The sequence below is a fragment of the Marasmius oreades genome, chromosome 6, assembly GCF_018924745.1.
Source record: "Marasmius oreades isolate 03SP1 chromosome 6, whole genome shotgun sequence".
NCBI lineage: Eukaryota > Fungi > Basidiomycota > Agaricomycetes > Agaricales > Marasmiaceae > Marasmius > Marasmius oreades.
The window spans coordinates 3415178-3438496 of NC_057328.1; the positions used below are offsets into that span (position 1 = coordinate 3415178).

General features: G+C 45.5%; 8 protein-coding genes across 8 annotated transcripts; 5 read left to right on the top strand and 3 right to left on the bottom strand.

Annotated features, from left to right (window-relative positions):
- Positions 1–641: 641 nt before the first annotated feature.
- On the bottom strand, positions 642–3557 carry E1B28_010571 (uncharacterized protein). Its single transcript, XM_043155542.1, has 24 exons — positions 3365–3557; positions 3147–3313; positions 3067–3092; positions 2992–3003; positions 2901–2943; positions 2795–2833; positions 2720–2733; positions 2565–2663; positions 2493–2502; positions 2409–2426; positions 2331–2356; positions 2240–2265; positions 2144–2178; positions 2051–2087; positions 1980–1995; positions 1885–1924; positions 1726–1826; positions 1603–1662; positions 1512–1539; positions 1390–1447; positions 1301–1325; positions 1112–1241; positions 993–1055; positions 642–908 (listed from the first exon to the last, which is right to left on the bottom strand). Exons 2-24 carry the CDS (start codon positions 3192–3194, stop codon positions 891–893), a joined length of 972 nt encoding a protein of 323 aa, XP_043008012.1. The 5' UTR covers positions 3195–3313; positions 3365–3557; the 3' UTR covers positions 642–890.
- Positions 3558–3985: 428 nt separating this feature from the next.
- On the top strand, positions 3986–5103 carry E1B28_010572 (uncharacterized protein). Its single transcript, XM_043160781.1, has one exon. It carries the CDS (start codon positions 4249–4251, stop codon positions 5047–5049), a length of 801 nt encoding a protein of 266 aa, XP_043008013.1. The 5' UTR covers positions 3986–4248; the 3' UTR covers positions 5050–5103.
- Positions 5104–6309: 1206 nt separating this feature from the next.
- Positions 6310–7455, top strand: E1B28_010573 (uncharacterized protein; the record flags this gene model as incomplete). Its single annotated transcript, XM_043155543.1, has 8 exons — positions 6310–6438; positions 6505–6607; positions 6662–6806; positions 6871–6957; positions 7014–7186; positions 7246–7271; positions 7328–7371; positions 7440–7455. 8 exons carry the CDS (start codon positions 6310–6312, stop codon positions 7453–7455), a joined length of 723 nt encoding a protein of 240 aa, XP_043008014.1.
- Positions 7456–7716: 261 nt separating this feature from the next.
- Positions 7717–8764, top strand: E1B28_010574 (uncharacterized protein; the record flags this gene model as incomplete). The annotated part of the gene is made up of 4 exons (XM_043155544.1): positions 7717–7754; positions 7806–7879; positions 7954–8063; positions 8129–8764. The coding sequence occupies 4 exons, from the start codon at positions 7717–7719 to the stop codon at positions 8762–8764; spliced, it is 858 nt and encodes a 285-aa protein (XP_043008015.1).
- Positions 8765–8850: 86 nt separating this feature from the next.
- On the bottom strand, positions 8851–9687 carry E1B28_010575 (uncharacterized protein). Its single transcript, XM_043155545.1, has 3 exons — positions 9259–9687; positions 9142–9204; positions 8851–9076 (listed from the first exon to the last, which is right to left on the bottom strand). The coding sequence occupies exons 1-3, from the start codon at positions 9475–9477 to the stop codon at positions 8957–8959; spliced, it is 402 nt and encodes a 133-aa protein (XP_043008016.1). The 5' UTR covers positions 9478–9687; the 3' UTR covers positions 8851–8956.
- Positions 9688–10560: 873 nt separating this feature from the next.
- On the top strand, positions 10561–11231 carry E1B28_010576 (uncharacterized protein; the record flags this gene model as incomplete). The annotated part of the gene is made up of 3 exons (XM_043155546.1): positions 10561–10764; positions 10818–10937; positions 10986–11231. The coding sequence occupies 3 exons, from the start codon at positions 10561–10563 to the stop codon at positions 11229–11231; spliced, it is 570 nt and encodes a 189-aa protein (XP_043008017.1).
- A 3569-nt stretch (positions 11232–14800) lies between these two features.
- On the bottom strand, positions 14801–16002 carry E1B28_010577 (uncharacterized protein; the record flags this gene model as incomplete). Its single annotated transcript, XM_043155547.1, has 5 exons — positions 14801–14979; positions 15032–15203; positions 15281–15390; positions 15448–15645; positions 15708–16002. The coding sequence occupies 5 exons, from the start codon at positions 16000–16002 to the stop codon at positions 14801–14803; spliced, it is 954 nt and encodes a 317-aa protein (XP_043008018.1).
- A 1445-nt stretch (positions 16003–17447) lies between these two features.
- E1B28_010578 (uncharacterized protein) lies at positions 17448–20269 on the top strand. The gene is made up of 12 exons (XM_043155548.1): positions 17448–18142; positions 18207–18303; positions 18359–18453; positions 18506–18584; positions 18638–18758; positions 18815–18869; positions 18945–19024; positions 19075–19127; positions 19177–19209; positions 19263–19388; positions 19457–19587; positions 19685–20269. Exons 1-12 carry the CDS (start codon positions 17595–17597, stop codon positions 20151–20153), a joined length of 1887 nt encoding a protein of 628 aa, XP_043008019.1. The 5' UTR covers positions 17448–17594; the 3' UTR covers positions 20154–20269.
- Positions 20270–23319: the final 3050 nt, after the last annotated feature.

Genomic DNA, 23319 nt, shown 5'->3' on the forward strand with positions numbered 1-23319 from the left:
CGGAAAGTCATCCGTTTTCCCTGAAGAATGGAAGAATGGAAGAATTTCCACCTACTACTCATCCCTCAACTAACTCTTGCTAAGTGAGCTTTCAAATGGCAAGGAGTCCGTTCCGGCTAGCGCTAGCGGAGTTCGAACGCTCCTAGATCTTTAGCCCTTTTGGTCCCTCCTTTCTAAACTGATCAGACCTTAGACGATAATTGCCGAATTTCGCCGAGGTATTTCGACATCCGAATTTCACTGAATCAGAGCTTCTTCCGTCTCCCCTCATCTCCCTTGGCAGTTACCACAAACGCTTCCTTATAAGTAATAATCCTCAATGATACCATGAATTTACGATTTTCTTTCAGACTAATAGGTTGATGACCCTTTAGCTCAAGAGCACCTAGATTCACTTTACCGGGGTTGTGGGTAAAAACCTTTTCTAAGTGACAATCGGCAGGAATGAATCACGAATGTCGTCTTACCCTTCCGAACTGGGCGACCTACGAAATTTGTTCTGCTTTAGTAGATCCCCGCCGCGGCTGGAAGGATTGTACGATTCCAAAGAAGCCTAAAACCAATCTAGTATTAAAGCGCAACGATCAAGTAGATCTCAAGTAGATCATAATTGGGGTACAGTAGGTACCACCGTGATTGAAGCCGCTTTTCTCTCTCTGTACCCGATTTCGGACAAGTATGGATTTCAGTATAACCAGATAAGTTATAGTAAACCCGGCTCTATGAACAGGAAAAGAATTTGGGACAAATGATAATAAGCAATGGCTGAACATGGCGAAAGCAACTGGGCACACAACATATCCAGGCCGAGTATTTCACACCTATATACAAAGCAATAAATGATACGGGTGCTTTTTGTTTCATAGATCCGACGAAATTCAAGGTTAAATCTATAACGCTTGATTGACCTGCGTGCGAGAAAGGGAATAGGAAGTAAGCCAGAGAGCTCGTCGTACGGTAGGGGGGGGATATTTGAAGTGAAAGATAAATACCTTCATCTCGTACTCGTTGGGAATCAGAGTATCCACTCCCTCCTTGTTGATGGCAACGTGTCTCTAAAGAAGGCAGGTGAAATCACGCATCAGACGTATAACATCGGGGCAAAACTTACCACACCACCACTCGCGTCAACAGCCCTGCCAGTCCGGTCGCGGGAGCCAGAGCTATCGAGTGAAACCGCAGTACTTCCCAAAGAGTGGTGAGGGGTGGATTGGCTCCTCAAGTCCGAGCGAGCATTTAGACTAAAGAATGATGCAGTACGATTAGCATAGAACGATGTGGGGTTATTGAAAGAACTCACGTAGCGAGTAAAGAGGCCGTGTACCCTAGGGTCAAGTAAGAGTAATCAACGAGTTGTAAAATACCAGAGAGCACCGAACTAAGACTTACAGCGGGCGAGAGTGCAGTAGAATGTAATATAAACGAACGTGTTGGGCAATAACGAGATCTAAAGGGAACACCACAGTTAGTGAGGTAGAACAGTGAAAAGGATCTAATAGAGGAATACATACTGTTATGAGAGAGCAGATAGCACAAGCTCTAAACCACCAACCCGGTGAAAACTTGAGACCCTAACCAGTAAACGGACAAATAGAGACTCACGTAGTGATAGCACCCGTCCTCACACAGAAGAGAATCAAACGGTTAATGATAGCATCGGTTCTTTTTTCGGTAGAGGGGATCTCAGTTCCATGTCCATGGATGGATATCTGGCAAAAGCTTTACCTTCGCATACCAGACTTCGATGACCAGAGATAGAATGATAATGTCAAGGTGATCGTTATGTCGCTCACGGCACCAAGTACATTAACCGCCCTTGAATAACCCTGGTGGAAGAAAAGCCGTCGGAGGAAGAAAAAGAAACTCAAGGACAGGAAGACGTACGCCGACCAGCGCGAGTTGTGCAAAAGTAGTAAAGGGCCAGCTTCAGGAGAGAGAGAGATTGAGTAGATGCACGAAATCTGTGAGTTGATACATACGCATTCGCAAAGTAAGCTAAAAAATAAGGGTGTTAGGCCTTACTTGCAACCTTACGCATAGTATAACTCACCAAGAGTGGTAGTGAATAGCCCAAGTATCGGAAGCAGCTAGGAGGGAAAGTGAGCGGCGGCGGCAAAGCCGACCAATCCACACGATTACTTACAACAACGACCACGACAGGTACCTTTCCGCGGCTCACTAACAAAAATGCGAATCAGCCTTCCAAGCGCTCAAGACGTTATGGGTACTTGAGACGTACAAATCCAGATACGGTAGGTCAGGAAACTAGAAAAAGTAAAGACTCATTTTCAGAATCGGGATACATGTAACGTCAACCCGCTTTTGCTCACAGTTGACAAATTAAACCAATGAAAGCCTGTTGCAGGTTTTATGAGCATGTGCGAAGTAGCAGCCTGAGTCGGGCTCACCGTTAGCAGAACCATGATCTATAAACGACGTCCGAGCACTATGAGCTAACTGTGTTCGCTCACAAAGAGATGCGACCCGCTTACCAAAATGCTCCTGCAGGTGGGGTACATAGTAAGTATGACACTGGGGTAACTTGAAAAACGCGCAGTACGTACCAGACCAGTGTTCCTAAAATGACTGGGCTACCAAAGTTCGATACCAGGTAGGTGTAGACCAAGTGCAAGAGCATAATTTGATGAACGGTATCCAGGGCACTGTGGGGACGTATGGGCGTTACGGCGCGATGTAATAAAGACGATGAAGAACGTACTAAATCACTCCAACCTGATTGTGGATACCAGTAAGCAAAGGGACATACAAGAACGAGTAAAAAGGAAGAACTCACCATGATGTTCAAGAGCGGACGATCGACCTTAAAATATTGCTGAGCGGGTGAAACGCAACGAATCAGCCGTCGTTTTCTTTTGCCGAATGCTGGTAGAATGACATACGAAGAAATAGTTGTAGGTTTGCATGGTGGTCACGCCCCACATTCTGTAATGTATCATCAGCGAGGCTCAAAGCGATCTTGCCTCGACTTACGCTCCAGCAAGGCTGGCCAAAAAATTAACAGGTCAGAGAATTCGAGTCAGCGCGGCATAGGCAGCCGCCACTCACGTTGTCCCGATGAACAGACAGCCCATCTGAAGAAAACCGGGTTAGATGGGCAATGCCAAAGAGCAGAGCGGACAGCTTACAGTATCGTGAAGAGGAGGAAATTGAATCGGGGCGCACGGAGTTGTCATTTTCGTTGTTTGACCTTTGACTTGGTGACTGTGTAGTAGGAACGAAGTTTTGGAGGAAGGGGAAGGGGATCGCAAGGCGGTCTGAAATATCCTCCTTGAAAGGTTTTTAAATGATATGGCTGCATGCGTTATCCACAGCTTGGTAACGCCGAGCACTGTAACATAATTACCATGATTCCCGTAGCATCTCACAGTTCCTCACACTTCCAGCCGAAGTTGCTTTTGCATCAGGGATCGGGAAAGCTTGGAATCTTGAGGTTCAGGGTTGCGCATTTGCCTATTTCCAGAGGCTCTTGATAGAACATATCAGCCGGCATATGTACGGGTGTGGAGGTGGAGGTGGATGGCAATCGTGAGAGTCCGTTGTGGACAACAAGCCATGTGTGACAACATGTGTAATGCACTATGGCGGGTCACGTGAAGAATGCCGTAAATTATCCAGTTCAATGCTTCAACGACCCTCCTGCCCGACTCCTGCCAAGAGTAAGGCTCAGCAAGTAAAATCTGTCGTTTCAACACGGGAAAGAAGGACGCTAGGGACTTCTTTGCTGGAAATGTGTACGGCAACATAAATGGAACTTTATGGTCGCCACCATATTAGGCAGTACGGATGTACTTACCGTAATTGTGGATCCCGAGTGGATTCTACGTGGTTTTGCACGTTTCTTCAGGTTCGCAGCCAACTAGGGCTGCTTACTTCTAAAATTGACCGTCGCTTGCCCTATTATGCCGCCATTAAATCCGCCGATAGTCGATAAAAAGGCTGGTGCTTGTCACTTATTCTGGTTACAAAAAAGAAAGCAGGACGTTCAAGACGTTCAATCTACTTTTTCAAATCTCAGTTCTGTTATACTATTCCAGTTACCTCCTTGGACTCGGAAACCACTCCATCGTCTCTGTACTGTTCACAGAGACGGCGGTGTACCCTATTCTGCAACGCCGCCTTGTTCTTGCACTGCGATACCTACTCTACCTCGTTACGCGTACTCCACCGTCTAATGGAGGGGATCATATGACTACGTTGGCGTTGTGACGTTCTAGCGATCGTCTTCGTATGAAAGGGAATACTTCATGGATGTCTGATCTTGACTTTGTCCTCTCCAGATCGCCGGGCCCCGCGGGTCCACCTCTTCGGTTGCCTTCCATAGATGATTTGACCGAGGGGGTCATCAAACAACTAATCAAAACATTGAGCTCGAACATCTGTAAAAGCTTACAGCAGGATGTTGACACTTTCTCTCGACTGTCCCTCATTCGGAACCGCCTGGAACCTGTGGATCCGAAAAAGGTCGAAGACGTGCCTACTTTCCACATCCTCTATCTTCGCCATTACTTGACGAGAATTCCTAACTATAAACATCGCATCTCTCTCATGCGACTGTTGTTGGGTGCCTGCGTACCGTGCATCTTTAAGGCGTCTCCGGCGCGTACGCCAAAGCCATCCGATGATTGGAGTTCATATTGTTGTCGCGCTTGTGATGCTCACTACGAAACTCCTGAGCATGTTATGTTGGCCTGCCCTGCAGACCTCGAATTATTAGCGATACGTGAACAGTTTATGGCGTCTTTGCCTTCACGCCAACGCTACAACGTACCGGTACAAGATAATGAGGCTTTCCAAGTCTTGAAGAATTGCATTTATTCATGGGACTTGGTGGTTGCAACTGCGAGATTTGTTCACCAAGCGATGGTTTTGTGGCAGCGAAAGGTGCTAGAAGGCTTTCGGTGCTTTGATAGTGCGGAGGAAGATCTGAACAGCGACGGCGACAGCGAATTCAACGTCAGCGCATCCGGATCAGATTTCGGTGATGAAGAATTTGGCAACGATGAAAGTATTACTGCTATACTACACTAGTCTACTTGTCCTTCTAAATTTCGATGTGCTGTAATAAGTGGCTGCTGGTCGCCCTACAGTCTACCGCCTCCTGAGAGGGGTGAGCTCGCTTTAGGGTAGTACTAGTAGTTCCGGCGGTTCCCTTGTGGGACCATGCTGCGTAATCTATCTATCTATCTATCTATCTATCCCTAATAGGGCTGTTCAATTCCCTACACTAAAATTAAATTATCCCACGCACGTACCAGACCCGACTTGTCCGAGCTAAGCGCCTTGCAGTCATTCGCTAAGAATAATATCCATCATCCTCTGGGTCCAATTCTGTACTTTCTTCCTCAATAATGCCGCCAGCAATTAAATCTCCTTAGGTCGCTTGAATAGGTTTATATGCCAGTGAGATTTAGCGAGGGTATACTTAGAAAAAGCAACATGGGGGAGTTTAAATAGTTTTCGATAAGGCAAATAATTTAATTCAATTAAGGAATTTAAACAGCCCTTCTCTAAGCCGATTTGATTACGACACCAAGTCTATACTACCGTCAAGCTGATCACATCATGCTTCCCAGACTTCTATCAAGTCCTACACCACCAAAACCGGCCCATGTCGTACAGATATGTGCTACTTTATATATATCCCATAAACTCAATATATCGTGAACATATGTTGACCATGCCGTAATAATGCCATAACACAGTCCAGCAAAGGAAATTCTGGCGTCCCTTGTTCCTCCCGTGATGGAAATGGGTCCAAATGGCATATTTTACCTACCAAAGGTCAATGTATGTAGGAGTAGGGCAGGAGGACCACTGGAAACATTTGTGCTGAGTATTTATGGCATTGTCATGTGACTCTACATATCGTGAACATATGTGGAGATAGATGGTGATTATATAAAGTAGCAGATATGTCAGCTATCTGTTCAACAATTGGCGGTGTAGTTCGTTTCGTTGCCAACAAACCTAGGAGACGATTAACAGTTCCCATCGGATTCATACAAAAGGCTCCAACTTTCTCGATTTCCACTGTCCAGTACGAGAATTGAAGTGCAAACTGTCAACACATCTGAAGATGTTCAAGGTTGTACCAGCGAACTCGGGCCAGTCGCCTTTGGATATCAGTGGAAAATAGTGGGGTGAATCAAGTTGGGTGTTGATCACAAAATCAAATCAAATAGGGCTGTTGAATTTTAGAATTGAACAGCCCTAATTTTCTTTGATACTGAAGGCAATGGAACAGGTTTAGATCCCCCGCTTATAGACCAAGACCAGCCAAATAATCCAATGATTCTTTCCCTATCTTCAGTGCCATCATCCATAATGCGACTGCGTCGTCTCACACTTTCTTTTCTTCTCGGAACCTCATTTACGGCTTCTGGTCAAGCTTTCTCTTCGTCGCCTTCTCAGTGGAGAGTATGTGCGGATTTAAAAATCCCTTTTTTTCAAGGTGTGCTGAACAAACCTTTCACTAAATCACAGAAACCACAAATCACTGTTTCGCCTGAACAGCGAATATCACTCGCAGCTAACGCCATCCAAGAAACCATGAATATCTTCAATCAAACATCCGGGCAGTTCAACGGTATAGTCTCTCGATTGTCGATCGCAATTTCCCTCATCACGCAATGTTCTGTAGTAGACGGCAACTACGTATATTCTGGTGTTTTTTACGGTCAAATGGCGGATTTCGACCTCGCCACGAACGGGACTCGATTTAAGGACCTGCTCATGACGTATTTTCTCAAGGCCGAGGCGTTAAACCCTGGATTTTTGGCTGAGTTGTAAGTCAACCCTTGGAACTTGATCCCCGCGATGGACACCTTTACTTATATCTTTCTACATCAGTGTCAGTCGTCTTCGTTCGCTGGCTTCAAGTCCTACTTACAGATTTTTTTTTCGAACGATTTGTCTTCGACAGCTTCAATTCGGAGTGTGAGGATCCGGTGCATGTATTCAAGGATTTAGAATAACCATAGGAATATATGCAGGATGTACGGATGGGCGGCCGTCCGTGCCTATTCAGCCTACCATGAAAGCGCCTTTCTAGGCTTTGCGGAAAGATCTTGGGGCTCGATGCGACTTTACACGCTGTCAAACAACGATGTTGCAGCTGGGAAGTCGCCAAGAAAATCCGTTCAAGTTCTTAAGGATTGCTCGGGAGGTGAGTCACTCATTTTGTCTCCAAACCTCCGGAATCCATTCAACGTCTGCTTTCTCCAGCATCCCTTTCCGGCGGTACATTTTATGTAAGTCCATATTAAAGTCTTGTCACTCGGTGACCATTGACATGTCCGTATTGCAGATCAGAGATGATAAAAGTAGTACCCTGAGCGGGCTACCGACAGGGCAAGTTACTTTTCTGACTGGATTGTCTTCCTCTGACCTTTCTGATCAACCTATCTGACCGTTTACAGCTTATTCCTAACGTAACGATGAGATTTCAAGTCTGAATCTTCCTCATCACCTCTCACTCAACAGTGGTTCCATAACAGACTTTCCGCGCTGCTCGCCGAAGCCACTGGAAACCAAACTTACTTCGAGGCAGCCTCTGAAACTCTCAACTTTTTTCATTCTCAATTGTATAACGATCAACTTCAGGTAGTTCAAGATACCATAGATTCAGACAGTTGCAAGCTCGGGACTAGTCTATTTCCATACAATTCTGCGTTGATGATTGAAGGTATGGCGATAATGGCCACGATTTCACAGAACGCGTCTATAGTGGAACTGTGAGTATTTACAGCGTATAACTCCCTAACCATTCACACCTTTTACTGTAGACTTCGCGACACAGTTACAGGGTCCATGTATAGTAAGGCATGGCACGATGACAATGGAATCAATTCGCGTGGGGGTGAGTTTGATGATTCAAATATTCAACCCCGACATCTGGGACTTGAGCTTGATTGCGGACTATGATTAATCTAGATGATAAGGTTGGCGACTGGTACACAATCAGAGCCTTTTCAGCCGTATACCACAGGAATGTAACAGATCCAGACTTGCGCAGTCAAATCCGAGAGTACTTGGGAGTACAAGTGAGCCCCGCGGTTTTCCTTTCCATATCCACTCCCGTCTGATTTCTTTGCCTTTCGAGTCTTAGTATAACGCTTTGCTTGATTTCGCAAGAGTACCCGGGAGTGATATATACGGTGACTCTTGGACGGTTGCTCCCGGCCCAGGATTCGTGGTTGATTCTTCGAAACAAACTGCTGCTCTTCCTGTGCTTATTAGCGCGATTTCACTGCGGAATGAAACAAACACCACCGACAACGACCTTCCCACTTCTACTAGTACTACTAGTACTACTACTACTCCTTCCATCAAATCATCCTCCACCTCTGGTAAATCACACCTTACGACTGGAGCGATCGCTGGAACTGTAGTTGGAGGAACCACTTTCCTGATAGGCGCAGGGATTGGGATTTGGATATTATTACGACGGCGTCGTCACCTCAAAAAACACCTTCACTCAGTGACACCATACCCGATTGGTACAAGAGACAATAAGAATCCGGAGTCACGAATGAGAAAAATTTCTCGTCCGGATCTGGCGAAACGACAGATGATAACCCAGCATCAATCGTCACAACCCTCAAACCAGGCTAGGACAGAAAGAACGGAGTTGTCGACCGAACAGCTTCTCAGGCTGCTGAGCTCGAGGTTAGAAGCTGGAAGAAGCGAGGTGGGCGAGATGCCCCCCGAATATACTAGCGAGAGTTCGGAGTGGGCAAGATAGTGTGTGCATGGTGGACTACTAGTAAGATCCAACTTCCTAGTGTCAAACCGTAGGACAGCAATAGTAAGAACCAAAAGTTACAATTTCGGGGGACTATTAGGGAGATTGAGTAGTGTAGTGTCGAGTCCATTGCTTAGAATCCAAAACCGAAACCGTCGTCGGGTAAATGTGAAGAGAAACTATTCCAGTCATTCAAATAAGATGCCTTGGCGCATCTACGGGAGAGTTGCCACCAGACTTGGGTTGTGTTTCGTAAAACCGTCTCCGTTCGGCTTCACTACGTTCACGTTCCATCCTGTGTTGTGCGAGTTTCTACCAAAGACCACGTTTGGAAGAGTCAGCGTCGAGGTAAAAGAGATAAAAACCTCTGTATATACCTCCTTCATAGCCTGCACGGTCGTCAACAGCATTTCGAGCGAAGCTTCCGACATATCAGTAACCTGCAAAATCATATTAAACATCGTCACTTGACAAGACCGTATTGCAATACATACCGTATCTCCAACTTGTCTACTAACCTCCCTAAAACGTGCGCGATCCACCTCCCACTGATCGGCACCAGCATTGGCTCCAATAGAAGGTTGAGCGGTGGGTGCCGGTGATGACTCGAGGCGACGACGATGATTGAAGCCATCGCAATGTCCTTGATGATGACGTGACCACCAAGTGGCAGCACCCGCACCAAGAAGAAACCAGAAGAAACGAGGCGACATTATGCAAGTCTAGGATGAGATGAAGTTTGTGGGTTAAGACTTATGTGCGCTTCGATGATTGATGCAGTGACAGCAGTCCCCAGGACTTTTTATCCTGAGGAGACGGATGCTGCGCACAGGACGCGTATGACCGGCACATATCTGTTGACAACTCTAGCTTCCGATTTATGACGAAACGTTTCAAGCCGACGGAGAGTGGTTGTCGTGGACGAGAAATGCATCCGGCATGTAAAATTCATTGCGTGTTCTTTCGGCAGATCATGTGATATTCGGAAGTTACCGCAGACGTCCAAAGTGCAACATGAATTGGGGTAGTATGGCAGGCTCCCCAGCCTGCCAACGAAGAGCCAATCACAGCCCGACCTAATCCCACAACAACTCTTCGTAGGAGGGCTGGCGCCATGTCACTGGACTGCCCATCCGTTGACGAACCAACTCGTCTTGCTTGGAGCTCGCTAGGAGATATCAGCACTTCATGGGGAAGGATAGTTGAACCAGGCTTGTAAGCTTTAAAACCTCGGTTTTGTACACATCAACAGCATGTCCAATAGACCATTCTTTGACCTTGTCGCCCATTATCATGTTCGATCGGAGTGCATTGAGAATGTCGATCAGATTGTCAGAAATGCTGTTTCCATGAATGGCGAATGTTTCACTTACTGAGATGAGGGAGAGAAGAAATTCGCCAGGGCTGAAGCGCTGACTTTGTACTTCTTGAACAGATCTTTGACAATAACGATGACAAGACTGGGCGAAAGTTGATCTAACATTGGGAATGAATGGTCTGTGCAACTATCTACTGTACATTCCTGTCCTGACATCACATATCTCCATTAATCCATAATTCTGATACTTTTGATCCCTTGGTGCAAACTGCACCTAAGGGCCTGTTCGGTTGATCGACGCAGGCTGGGGTCCACCTGCCAAAATGTGAACCCGCGGCCAACCCAGGGCTGGAGCATGTGGAAAAACCCTGAACCCTGACTCCAGCCCGTGTTCGGGTTATAGTATACGTCATATAGCCATTGTCACACTTTGTTCTCTCACTGTAACCACGTTCCTTCCTCATTACTCTATCCTCCCATGTCCAAGAAAGGTCCCACTATCAAATGGAATGCACAAGAAGACAAGGCACTGTGTGATGCACTCATTGAGAAAAAAAGCAAAGGCAAACAGTCAGATGGAGGTTGGAAATCCACAGTGTGGATCTTTGTATCAGAGAGAGTCGCAGATGAGGAAGGAGAGGGCGAGAAGACACCCAGTAAATGTCAAAACCACTTCAAGAATGTACGTTCCTTGCTACATGAAATTTTCAGATCTAACTATCATTTTCTTTACAGCTGAAGGATGCGTATGCTGACAACAAGAGGCTGCAAAATATGAGTGGGTTTGGATGGGATGACGAGAAGAAGATGGTTACAGCTGGTGACAGTCAGTGGGATGCACTGAAGAAAACCAAGGTATCCTACAATTTATTCTCTATTTACTATCTCATTCTCCCATTCTAGGCCAAAGTGAAGGCCAATCTTGCCCTGTGGAAGAATGTGGCATTCCCTCTTTACGACAAGATGGCTCTCCTTTGTGATGGTCACATGGCTGATGGTGGTCATGCATTTCATCCTTCAGACCCACTTCCTGCAGACCCACTCGGCTGGGCACAAGATTTTTTCGATGGAAATACAAGTGGCATAGACCATGGGCCTGGTAGTGGAGGTGAAGATGAGAATAGGGATAATGAGGCTAGAGGAAAGTGAAAAGGTGAGTGTAGTTACACGTTATGAACCATCATTACCTGACTATTCTAGGAAAACGCTATACCCTCTCACAAAAGGAAACCAGCTGCCACAGACACCAAAACCCCCATCAAGCACACTCGTACCAGGTACTCAACTGCTGCAAGTCAGGCTGCTGTTGAACAGGGTTTCACTCACATGGCTAATGCTGTCAGCGTCATGTCACAGTCGTTTGCAAATGACTCGCCACAATGTCATGAATGGGCCGTCCGTCAGCTAGAAGAGGATGGCGAACTTAACGACACTACCATGAACGAGGTACTATTCAGGTTTGAGGACAATAGCTGCTACACTGTCACCTACCTAGCACTTCCCAGCAAGCAATGTCACATCAGTTATGTGAACCAGCTCCTCACCCGTACTACCTAGATGCTGTCACTCTCGTCGCTTGTCACTTGTTACTCTCATTTTCTCAGCTTGTTCTCATTCTTGTGTTCTCGGCTTGTTCACATTCTTGTTCTCGGTTGTCAAGTGATTCTCGATGTAATAGACTCTGTTGTATAGTATATAATCAAATAGCAGGTATTTCCCCCCTCTCTGCCAGCACATGAATGTACGAATCCCACATCGCCTGTGCAATTCCATCCCTCCACCTCTCAGCATGAGTGTGGTCATGGTTTGTAGTGGCAGTTCCACCAAGTAGACCAGGAACATCCTCATCATTATCATCGGGAGAATTTGAATGCTGACCTGGCAGGTAGTTGCCATTTGAATCCCAGGCCTCGGCATCTGTAGAGTGATGAAATTCGGTGAAGTTATGTAAAACAGCACCAGCAACAGGAATCTTGGCTTGTTGCTCTATGGGATATGGGCATGCAGTGACCAAGGCTTTCCAATGGTGTTTGTCAATGCTGAACAGTCGTTAGACTGCATTCCAAAGTTGGGCGTGTCGTAAATTGAAAAGTTCTTCTTTATTTTTTGGTCTGACTGAACTATAGTCAAAATCTTTATGGTGAATTTTCTGGCTGCGTACCTCTGATTAACTGCCTGAGCCTGTTCCTTCAAGTGATACCAGACACCTCGATAGGGTACCAGCAGACAATCCAACAGAGAAAACCCGGCATCTCCCAAGTAAAAATGCCCATCTGGAATGAAGAAGTCTGCCTGTCGAGCACTGGAAAAAACCATCCCATCTCCTGCACTCCCTTCCCACCCACTACAAATATAGACATATCTCATGTCAAAATCACACGCAACAAGAACATTCTGACTGATCCAACCCTTCCTGTTTCGATACCGTGGAATATCAACTTTGTCAACGAGTGCAGGAATATGAACACCATCAATGGCACCCAAACACTTGTCAAAAAATGGGCTGAATTTTGGATCTTCTGCAATTTGGCGTGGTGTTTCGGATGTTGAAGGTAAGGAGACATAGCGAAAGAAGAATGGATACAAGGTAATCATATTGAGTACTTTGTTGACATAACTACCAGTAAACAATAAGCTTATATCATTACAGAAGGAGGTAATTACTCACTCAGAAACTGTAGAACCGGAATGCTGGAATCTTTCTACCAACATATGGTTCGGTGCCCCATTTCGCATGAAATACAAGAATACGGCAAGTTGTTCTTGTGCTGTAAAATGCTTTCCATCACGGAAGCCACATATGAGCACCAACTCCCTCAACAACTGCCAAAATACCCTTCGAGTAACCCCCAATTGATTCCTGAAACGTCTGGGATGACCAGCAAGAATTTCTTGCACCCACATCTCTCCTGTCAACAATGATGTGTTCATTGGCCGTGGAATTGGTTTCAAGTATTGAATAGGTTGGTAGCTGGCTGCTGCTGCTGATAGGGTAACTATAACGAGAGCAAGTTTTTTCTTTTGTGCCAAATGAGTCTCGCACGATGTTGGAGGCATTGTGACAATGACAATATAAGAAAAGTAACAACGTTATCTACCGTGACACTTGGGCCGAGGGTTGAGATTGTCGGACCCAAAGGTTCATCTAAAACCTGGACCTAGACCTGGACCCCAGCCTGCGTCGATCAACCGAACAGGCTCTAAGCGAGTTGAGCTGGGTTGGGCGGGATGGGCGGTCCGGTGACATGGCACCAACCCTCCTACGAAGAGTTGTTGTGGGATTAGGTCAGGCTGTGATTGGCTCTTCATTGGCGGGCTGGGAAGGAGCCTGGAGGTATGGACGAGGAGGAACGTGGGCACCCCTATTGCTTACAATGAAGTCGCAGCTTAGCGGTCTACATCAGGAAAAACTGAGACAGGAACGTATACCTCCGTATCCTTATGTATTGCATGTAGCTCGGGTAGCCCAGTTTACGTCCCCCCATAGATGTAGCATTTGTAGAGTCCCATGAGAGAAATCTATTACCCCGTATTGCTCTGTATCGCTGCGTATACCTGCCAACATGACATACACACCCACTCTGTATATCCCATACACCCTGTAGATTGACAGTTATGGAAACATATTTGCGAAATATTTATTATAAAATTTTCTTTTTGCTTTTTTCTCTAACTCGCCACCTACTGTACCATTGCACTGCCCACAGTAAGGAATTATTTTAATTTTAATTTACACTATAGCATTGACTATTCCATTTGTATTTGTAACAAATTAATACATTATTTATAACACTATGTCAAAAGACGGCACTACTGAAGTAACTACTGCTTGGAAAAGTATGGCCAAAGATAAGCCAGGTGCTAACGATTTTGATTGCGTTACACCCGTGCGTAGGGCTGTACCCACATACCTGCAGCAGAGCACGTGCTGCTTTCACACGCCTCCACCAGTGCAAAAATGCTGAAGTCCCCCATTCAGGTTAGACATCCAAGTTTCTGGATGTCTGGAGGCCACAGTAGTATGGAGTAAATGAAAAGTGTTCAACCCAATCCTAATGAACACCATGGCACTGACTACTGGTAGCTTTCAGGGAAGAAAAGTTGTGGGGATTATAGTACTGAATCTACTGATACAGAGTTATACCGGGTGTACTGAGCGGGTACTCAGCGCTACGGCTTCTACGAACTATACCGTGACGCCAGTGACGCAATACGGACGATACTGGCGGCAACCGGACGGGTATTGACGGCATGGAGGGGCATGGAGAGCCCAATAGTGACGTGCCGATGTTACGGATTGTGACGTATGGTATGTTATGTACGGTGTCTACTGAGCGTCGGCCCGGGTGTACGGGCCATTTCCCTGTTTCCTGATGTAGTTCTGGGCCTCCGGCCACCCGAGGGTTGAATGTGAACGTTCAACTGGCCGCGAAGACTCAAGAGAAATATGATACAGAGTCGATAACTGTAACGTCCCGCCACCGAACAAAGTTGGAGAGAAGAGCTGGGCTGTATTGCCATGCGTACTGAATGTAGTAAATTGATCTCTACAGACGAAAAATCGGTTCGAGTATGATGCATGGCCGATAGAGCGACTTGAAGTGATAGAAGTCAACATGAACTGGTACTAGCAGAAAGGGAAAGACTAAATGTACCGAAGGCTGCCTGAGCCTCATAAGTCCTCAGTAACAAGAAATAGTAGTATGTATAGTCCGTCATCAGGCCTTTAACCACGGATGATTTAGTAGCTCCACGGCTTTTGTCCGATCCTCTGGTCGGAGCTTCAGTAATGAACCTAGAAAATCTGCTGCCTCCGGGACATCAGACTCCTCGATCCGCATCTTGAGTACTTCTTCCAAAGAAACGGGATAATAGGTGGTATCCAGCCGAAGGGAACCTAATATGCGTAACTAAGCGTGGATACCGGGAAGTAAGAAACAATGTCGTACCATCTTCGTCGAACCACTTCCTAGTGTATTTTCCCGCCCTCAAAAGATCTAGGGGCAAATCGCCGACCAGTTCGATGATTTGGATCAAATGAGATTCTTCTGGTGCGAGTCCAAGCTCCACCGTCTGGAAAAAGGGATCGAAAAGACTTTCCCCTGTTAGAAGCTCATACAACTGCACGATGCAAATGTGAGTACAGTGAGTTAGGTTCGATCGTAAAGTTGAAGTTAAATCAACTATGATATACTCACCACACAGCCCAAGGTCCATAAGTCTGCACTAGTACTCCGAGGTGCTCCCAATATGGCCTCGGGGGGTCGCATTCCATAGTTGTCACTGAACGGAGTATTGCGTGGCCGGTCTGAAGACGTTTGACGCGGTTAATGCAAGAAATATCGCCCAAAAGCAGGTGCCTTACCAACAGTGGGATAGCACAATCGAAAGATGACCGACGACCCATACCCCGGCGATACTAGTGCTTCGTAATTAAAGTACTGGGGCTGGAATGACAGCGTCGAGATGTCAGACGAGTAACGAGAGATGGCGTCGCCGGTGAACTGGGTAATAATGGCTTTCATGTCTCGGGGAGCAAGGAGAATGAAATCTGGGTTGATATCTAAAAGAACGGCATATGGTTAGCATTTTGGTTCGATGTCGAGAACCGGCGGTCATGCGCACCTCCATGCACTGTCTCTCGAATTCCATGCAGGTACTTTAATCCTTGAAGTACATCTCGAGCGATGAGCTTCACGAGAGGTATTGGAAGTTGATCGCCAAGGTGGGCACATAAGTCTCCGGCGGATGCATATCTCTCTGCAGGATTTTGCGAGTCCCAAACATCGTAAGGGAGATACTCTTCAGCTCCAGAGCGAATCGGTTGGGGCCAGTTGTGGTTCCGGTCTTGTTTCCACTTGATGGCGGCTAAGAGACGGCTCTTGATTTTGGAAAGGAATGTCTTGGAACCTGTTAGCATGGGGAGTAGGAAGTGTAAAAAAAGCAAAGAGAACGAGGAATCGGGGGGTCCGTAGTGAAAATTTAAGTAATGGTGGTTGTGTACGCCTGGTATAAATAGAACCGTGCATTACTAGATTATGGTCCCAATACATCAGAATGAGTAGCTAAATACAATGCATTTTCATGAGTCAGTCTATTTCAAGACTCAGAAGCATTCTGGCTCACCCGAACTATTATGGAATGAAGTTAAAAGCTAAAACACTGCTCTTCCAATTTAAGCGACGGCGCAGATACAGTTATTGACCATCGGTCGCCTGATTTGTGGCTCTGAAGATGAGTAAATGGCCGATAAATCCGTTGATTCTGAAACACCGACCGGTTTGAATTAACGTGGTAGAGTTACGACTCCTCAAGCCTTCAAGGAATCGCCTGAACGGAGCGTAGGGCAATGCAAGGAAGATTCATTGGCATCAGTGAGACTCCGAGCAGTGGCGTGGCAACCACTTCGTCGAAGAGCTTCTACTCACTCAAAAAATCCGCCTCAAGGACCATTGGATCGAGCCTAAAACTTAACAGTAAACATTACCCTGAGTCTGGATGTCAGTTCAGATGGGAAAATCAAGAGAGCGAAACCCACGTAATTCAATGCATTCAATGCGAAAGAAAGGACACATTAAGCAGAATCATAGCCATGAACAGCCGCCTCCGGAATCGGGAGAAATCTCCGAGCGTTCGTGCGATCTTCTTGTATATCTTACGTCCATTCATATCACGCTAAGCAGTTCTAGTCAATCCAACTTCAAGATGGTCTCCTTGATTCATATCGCTGGCATAAGTCGTTACAATACCAGAATGGTGAGTCCGAGGCAGAGTGACTCACCACGGTTCCTGTCAGAAGAATTCGAGGATATCCATATACGGACATTGCCCTCACAGTCGAAGGCAGAGAGCTTGAGCTGAGAATGGGATTGTAGGACGACTAGTCGTAAGTGACGGGAAGAGAAAAACGAGGTTGTGAGTACGGTAATGTTCCCGTGATCCGGTTCTAAAAATAAAATCTGATTAAGATGCTCAAGAGTTTAGACAATATACATGAAGTCGTACTTACCTGTCAGAATGTTGTAACATTGTTGCGTACTAATAGAAACTTGGTGCGCGACGTTGTGGACTCTCTTCGCAAGCTCAACGTCATGGGACGATTAGTTACCGTTCCCACGAGTGTGGATGCAGTCGGCCCGATTTTGCCAGAGCCGGCTTGCTCGCCAGGCATTTTTCCAGACCATGCCTTCGGTCGCCTTCTTAACTCTTCCCTACCTATCGGTACAACCCTCAACCATTCGTAAAATGCGCGTGGTCCATTCGATTCAGTTTTGGAATTGCAAATACAGGGAGTCCGGCAAACAGGGACTATAGGTAAGTGAAAAACATGACTCCATCATCGGTGATGGTTCTAAATTCGTACAGGCGGATTGATATAAATACCAAGTATAGCCGGAGAAATGGGCTGAAAAATATCGTCCCACACGTTGAAGTTTGTCTTGATTCTTCCGTTTCGCTTGCTGTTCCTAGGGATTACGGTCTTGTGCACCATCGGTACACCCCCACGCGAGCATGGCGACTACATCCACTACGAGCTTGAATGACACACCTCACGTACCTCCGAATCGACTTATCCAATCCGAAACTCCAACACGAGCAGCCAGTACTGAATTACCAAGCCGGGGCTCAAGCAATTCCAAGGAAGCCGTCGAATTAACAGACCAAACCAACCTTCTTCCGTTCAAGCAGGTCGTTTTCGTTTTCCTTGGACTCTCTGTATGCGTCGTAGTATCAGCCCTTGATTCTGTCATTGTGGCTACAGCACTCCCTTCCATCTCCTCGGTTTTCCACGCTGGATCGGTCATTTCATGGGTTCCCTCTGCCTACCTACTCACCTCAACCGCCTTTCAGCCATTGTATGGGAGAATGAGTGACATTTTTGGCAGGAAGAGTGCCATATGTACGGCTATGGCGGTGTTTATGCTGGGTAACCTGATCGCTGGGTTCTCGAAATCGGTGATACAGTTGATCGTCTTTCGAGGCATTGCGGGTGCTGGAGGGGGAGGGATTATTAGTATGATGCAGATCATAATCTCGGATATTATTACTCTTAGGGAGAGGTGCGTTTTTGTTGGTTTTTTATTTGCCTTAAACACCGTTGACCATGAACCCTTTATTTCGCAGAGGGAAATATCAAGGTATCATTGGATTTGTTGTTGCCGCCGGATACACGGTCGGTCCTATACTCGGCGGAGCTTTAGTTCAGAAGGCCAGCTGGACGGTAGGGTTATATGTTTGCATGTTCAATATCAAAATGCCGATCATTTTCATTTTAGTGGTGCTTCTGGATCACCATTCCTCTCTCGCTCGTTGCGACGTGCATTGTGGTATTCGTACTCCCCTTGAAGCCTGTAGAAGGAGACTTCCGTCGGTATGCAATATCTTCTCGTTTACGGACCCCCCCCTCTGACATCGACCGTCAGTAAACTCCTTGCCATCGACTATGTCGGTGCTCTTTTGACGCTTGCAAGCAGCACAATGATTTTACTTCCTCTCATTTGGGTAAGTCCATGTGTTTCCCATCTTTCGTCACTACGCATTGACTCTATGTAAAGGGCGGAGTAACGTTCCCGTGGAGCTCCGCAGTCGTTCTAGCCCCATTGTGCGCAGGGGTTTTCGGCGTCGTTCTATTTTGTCTCTGGGAATGGAAAGGTGCAAAGCTGCCGATTGTGCCTAGCGAGTATACTTCCGAGTGTCAACTTTCTCTGAGACTGACGGGTTGATTGCGTTAGTGTACATCTTCAAGCATAGTACCGTGTGCGGCGTGAACATCACGATATTTGTCAAGTAAGTACACGAGGCTATAATTTATAACTCCCCCGTTCCACGTTCACGTTGAAATATATTTGTTCCTTTAAATAGCGGGTTTTGCTTCTTCTCGACATTATATTATCTACCTCAATATTTCCAAGTCGTTTCGGGTTATTCTCCGATCCATGCAGGTATGTGTGTTCCGGCCCGTTTTAGTTACTCTGCGCTCATTTTTGCCCAGGCCTCTTCCTTATCCCAGTTCTCATAAGCCAGATGGCTGCGAGTTGGATAGCTGTGAGGTCTATATCTGATTGTCTGGAGCATCATCTTATCCACGTTACAGGGTCTGTTAGTCAGCCGTACTGGCCGTTATCGAGTGAGTCCTACGGATTGTTTCCGCTGTTTGCATGCTTATAGTTTTACGTCCAGACCATCGTGAACCTTGGGTTCGCACTCCTCGCGATCTCGTCAGGCTGTATTTCCACTTTCAAAGCTACCACACCAAAAGCGGTCCAGGTTGTCTTGATGTTGTTGGCCGGATCTGGCGGCGGAATGGTAAGAATTTTTTACTCATTCAATTTGTCATGAAGTAATAACGCCTGTTCGTTCATCCGCCTTAAAAGACACTACAAACTACGACTGTGGCTGTTCAAGCAAGTGTTGCGAGGAAGGATATGTCCGTTGTCACGGCGTTTAGGAACTTTATGAGAAACGTCGGAGGTGCTTTGTCTTTGGCGGTTGCTTCGTCTTTGATGTGAGTAGCTTGTGCCGACTCCGTCCCAGGACAAGGCAGTTTCTTCATCAGTCGATTAACGGGCTAATGTGTTCCGTTGCCTTTTTTTCTCCAACAGAAACAACACCCTTCGTTCATCTATGAAGGCTCTCTCCCTACCTGAATCGACTATCACCGATATCATCAACGACCCATCGGTCCTCTTCCCGTTCAGTCACCCCACAAATAGCACAGTTGCTGCGTCCGTTTCTCAGCAGGACGCGCAATACATCCTCATTCACGGATACAACGCCGGTTTCCGAGATATCTTCATTCTCAACGGCAGTCTAGGCGTAATGGCTACGGTTGTGAGCGTGTTGATGATCAAACATAAGGAGCTCGTCAGGGCTGAGGATGCCGAAAGAGAGAAAGCTAGGAATTTGTTGGAGAAGCAGACGCGTGATGGTAAGAACCGTGACGAGGAGGTGGGTAGTGTTGGACCTGGAATCGACAAACCTCCGGTGTCGGGGGTAGTACCTGCAGTAGGGGGCATTGATGCTCATGAACTGGAGGTACTTTCCGGACGTTCGGAGAATAGACGAGTGTAAAAATATTTTCGTCCTGGGTTAAAGGCGTCGGTCTCGCGTGTAGTGTACTATTTTGGGTTTAGATATCGGGTCGGCATTATGTTTAGAGTTGTGAATGGATCGGAGATCTTCATCTTCAGGGGCTTTGCCTGCCAAGTGTTTCTGTTCCCAATACGCCTTTGGCAGCTGTTACAACATCAGCTGGGGCACAGTCGAAGGTAGACGCGGTCATCGTCATTATCGGTGGCCTCGACTGCTCGCAAAACAACCAGCACTCTTCAGGCGATTTGCGCTGCGGATGGTTCAAGAAAAAGCTGAGGATGGTTATTGGCACTAGGTGTACTGGTTGATCGACTGGCTGATAGTAATATACAAAGAAACGTCGGGTGTGGGCACTTCAGGTACAACAGTGCCAAATGTTAAGACACACTATGGTGGGGGACTTCTATGGGATGATAGCCTCCAAATAATAAAACCAGCTGTAAGAAGTCTGGAAGAGCGTGGATGATCTCGTTGGAATCAAGCAGTAGATTGCAATCGCGTGGAAGCGGAGGCGGTCGATAAAAGAAGCGCAGTGGAGATTCGTCTTCGTCGCAGAATGCGTTGGTTATGATGTCGCAATGATATCGTGCTGGAATGAACCAGTCCTCAGATTGAAAATCCGGCCAGATACAATCGAAAGCTGAATGAAGCTATTTTTAGACAGTAGTGGACGTTACAGAGCATTGACAACTTCTGCAGAATCCGACCATCATCGAGCACGTTGGTGATTGATTTGATCTAAACACGAGATGAGCTGAGATAGACGATCATCAAGGTGGACATCCGCACGTATCTGTAGTCATCTCGAAAACCCTTCTTTGCTAATTAGTGCTAATTAGTGTGAATTATCACTAACTGGAAACTAATTATCACTAATTTAATTAGTGATAATTAGTGTGAATTCGCTAGGTTATCAAAATAATTCACACTAATTATCACTAATTAGCGATCATTAGCAGAGAATTGCTACCAATATTAGTAGTGATTTTAGTAACAATTAGCATGGATTAGTTGCAAATAGTTCACGAATAGTTCAGGTTTTTCGTTTGTTCAAGTAATCCACTTTGAAGGTCATTTAACAGTCTAGTATAGTAATGACAAAAGAGAAAATATGATTCTATATAGCCCATAACTGGGCTTTGCAAAGCCCCTTTCAGATATTGGCCAACTCATCATCATCCACCCCCTCATCCACGAGGAGACCATGTAAAGCACTTATAAGCAAGGCCTGTAATTAAGGGGAATGTGGATTATAATCCTATACAGTTATTTATAGCTTGTAATCCTTTAGATGGCTTAAAAACATGGCTTATAATCCTTTACATGGCTTATAAAATTTTACATGGCTTAAAAACATTGGCTTAATATGTTGAAAGCGGCAGAATGCTGTTAGTATGGTGCACAGCAGTGCATGACTCACTTTGCTTAAGGGACTTGAGAGAGTTGACTTGTAAGAGTTAAGTGTTAGGATATTTGTATAGAATGACCTATCATTACATGCTGCTACTACCTAGCTTTTATACTACTTTGTAGGTATAATAATAGCTATGTTGTACTTAAGCATATTCATGTAAGTGGGTAAGGAATGAGTAAGACTATTCCCATCGTTAGTAAGACTAGAACTAAAGATAGTATCTAATGAATGTGTCTGAGTAACAAGGTTCTTGTTACTCATCGAGGTCTATAAGCTATTGGTAGATATAAGTAGATGTGAGAGAATGCTCAGTCATCTAAGTTCTATGCTTATGAATGATAGTGTAAGTACAGTGACAAACGTATGTACATGAGTAAGTACTAATGTCTAAGGAGTCTTGTGTCTAAGTCTTATGACTGACACGGTCACATGTTAAACGATAAGTTCAACACTCCCCCTCACTAAGTTCATATGTATATAGAACTATAGAACTAGTGGAAGGTTAGTCCAAGTTCTCTATGGCATTTTTCGAACTTGATTTTGTCTAGGTTCTTCATGAGAAGATCTGCAGGATTTTTGGTTGTGGGAGAATAGAAGAGTGTGATCTTCTTTTCGGTAATGCATTCATGAATATGATGAAAGCATATGTCCATGTGTTTGGTTCGCTTTTCTTGTACTTCGTTACTGCTGAGGAATAGTGATCCTTGATTATTGCCGATTAATGGAATTGACTCTAATGGGAATCCTATTTCTCCAAAGAGGTTTTCAATCCATCTAATTTGCCTAGCACAGTCGGATAGTGCCATATATTTGGCCTCTGTGGATGATAATGCAATAGTCTTTTGTTGGTGTGAAACCCAACAAACTGGTGCGTTGGCAAACTTGATTAAATATCCAGTGTGTGATTTTCGATTACTAGGATCTGTTGCCCAATCTGAGTCAGAGTAGGCCATGAATCCCATGTTTGACTTTCTATCGTATGTGAGTGTATACTTCGAGGTTCCTCAGAGGTATTTAAGTATATACTTTGATTGGTCAAGATGATCTTTGGATGGATTTGCACCATGCTGTGATAATTTAATAACAGTGTGTGCAATGTCAGGTTGTGTTCCAAGCATGAGGTATAGTAGTGATCCTATCACTGATTGGAATTGTGATCGAAGTTTTGGATCTGGAGTATTTGTGTTGGTTATTGGTGTGTAACCACCAGGTAGTGGTGTGTTTGCTGATTTTGCATTTGTCATGTCAAATCTTCGGATTACTTTTTCAAGATAGTCATGTTGATCAAGATAGATCTTTCGATTTTTGCGATCTCTTTTGATTCTCATTCGAAGAAATTCCTTTGGTTCTTCTAAATCTCTGCATTTCCAGACTTTCATAAATTCCTTCTTCTTTCTATTGAGAAGGTCCTTGTTGGATCCCATGAATAGGGCATCGTCGACATATATAATGGCAATTACTGTTTTGCTGTTCTCTTGGAAGATGTATATGCCAGCATCTGAAGTGCATCGTGTGTAGCCCATTTTCATCATTGATTGTGTACACGTATGCCACCAAGTTTGACTGGCTTGCTTCAGGCCGTAAAATGCTTTGCATAACTTCCAAACTCTATCCTTGACGAATCCTTCTGGTTGTTCCATGAATATTTCTTCCTTTAACTCGCCATATAGAAAGGCGGTTTTAACATTGAGCGCTGAGATTTCCCAATCTTCTAGTGCTGCTAATGCCAGA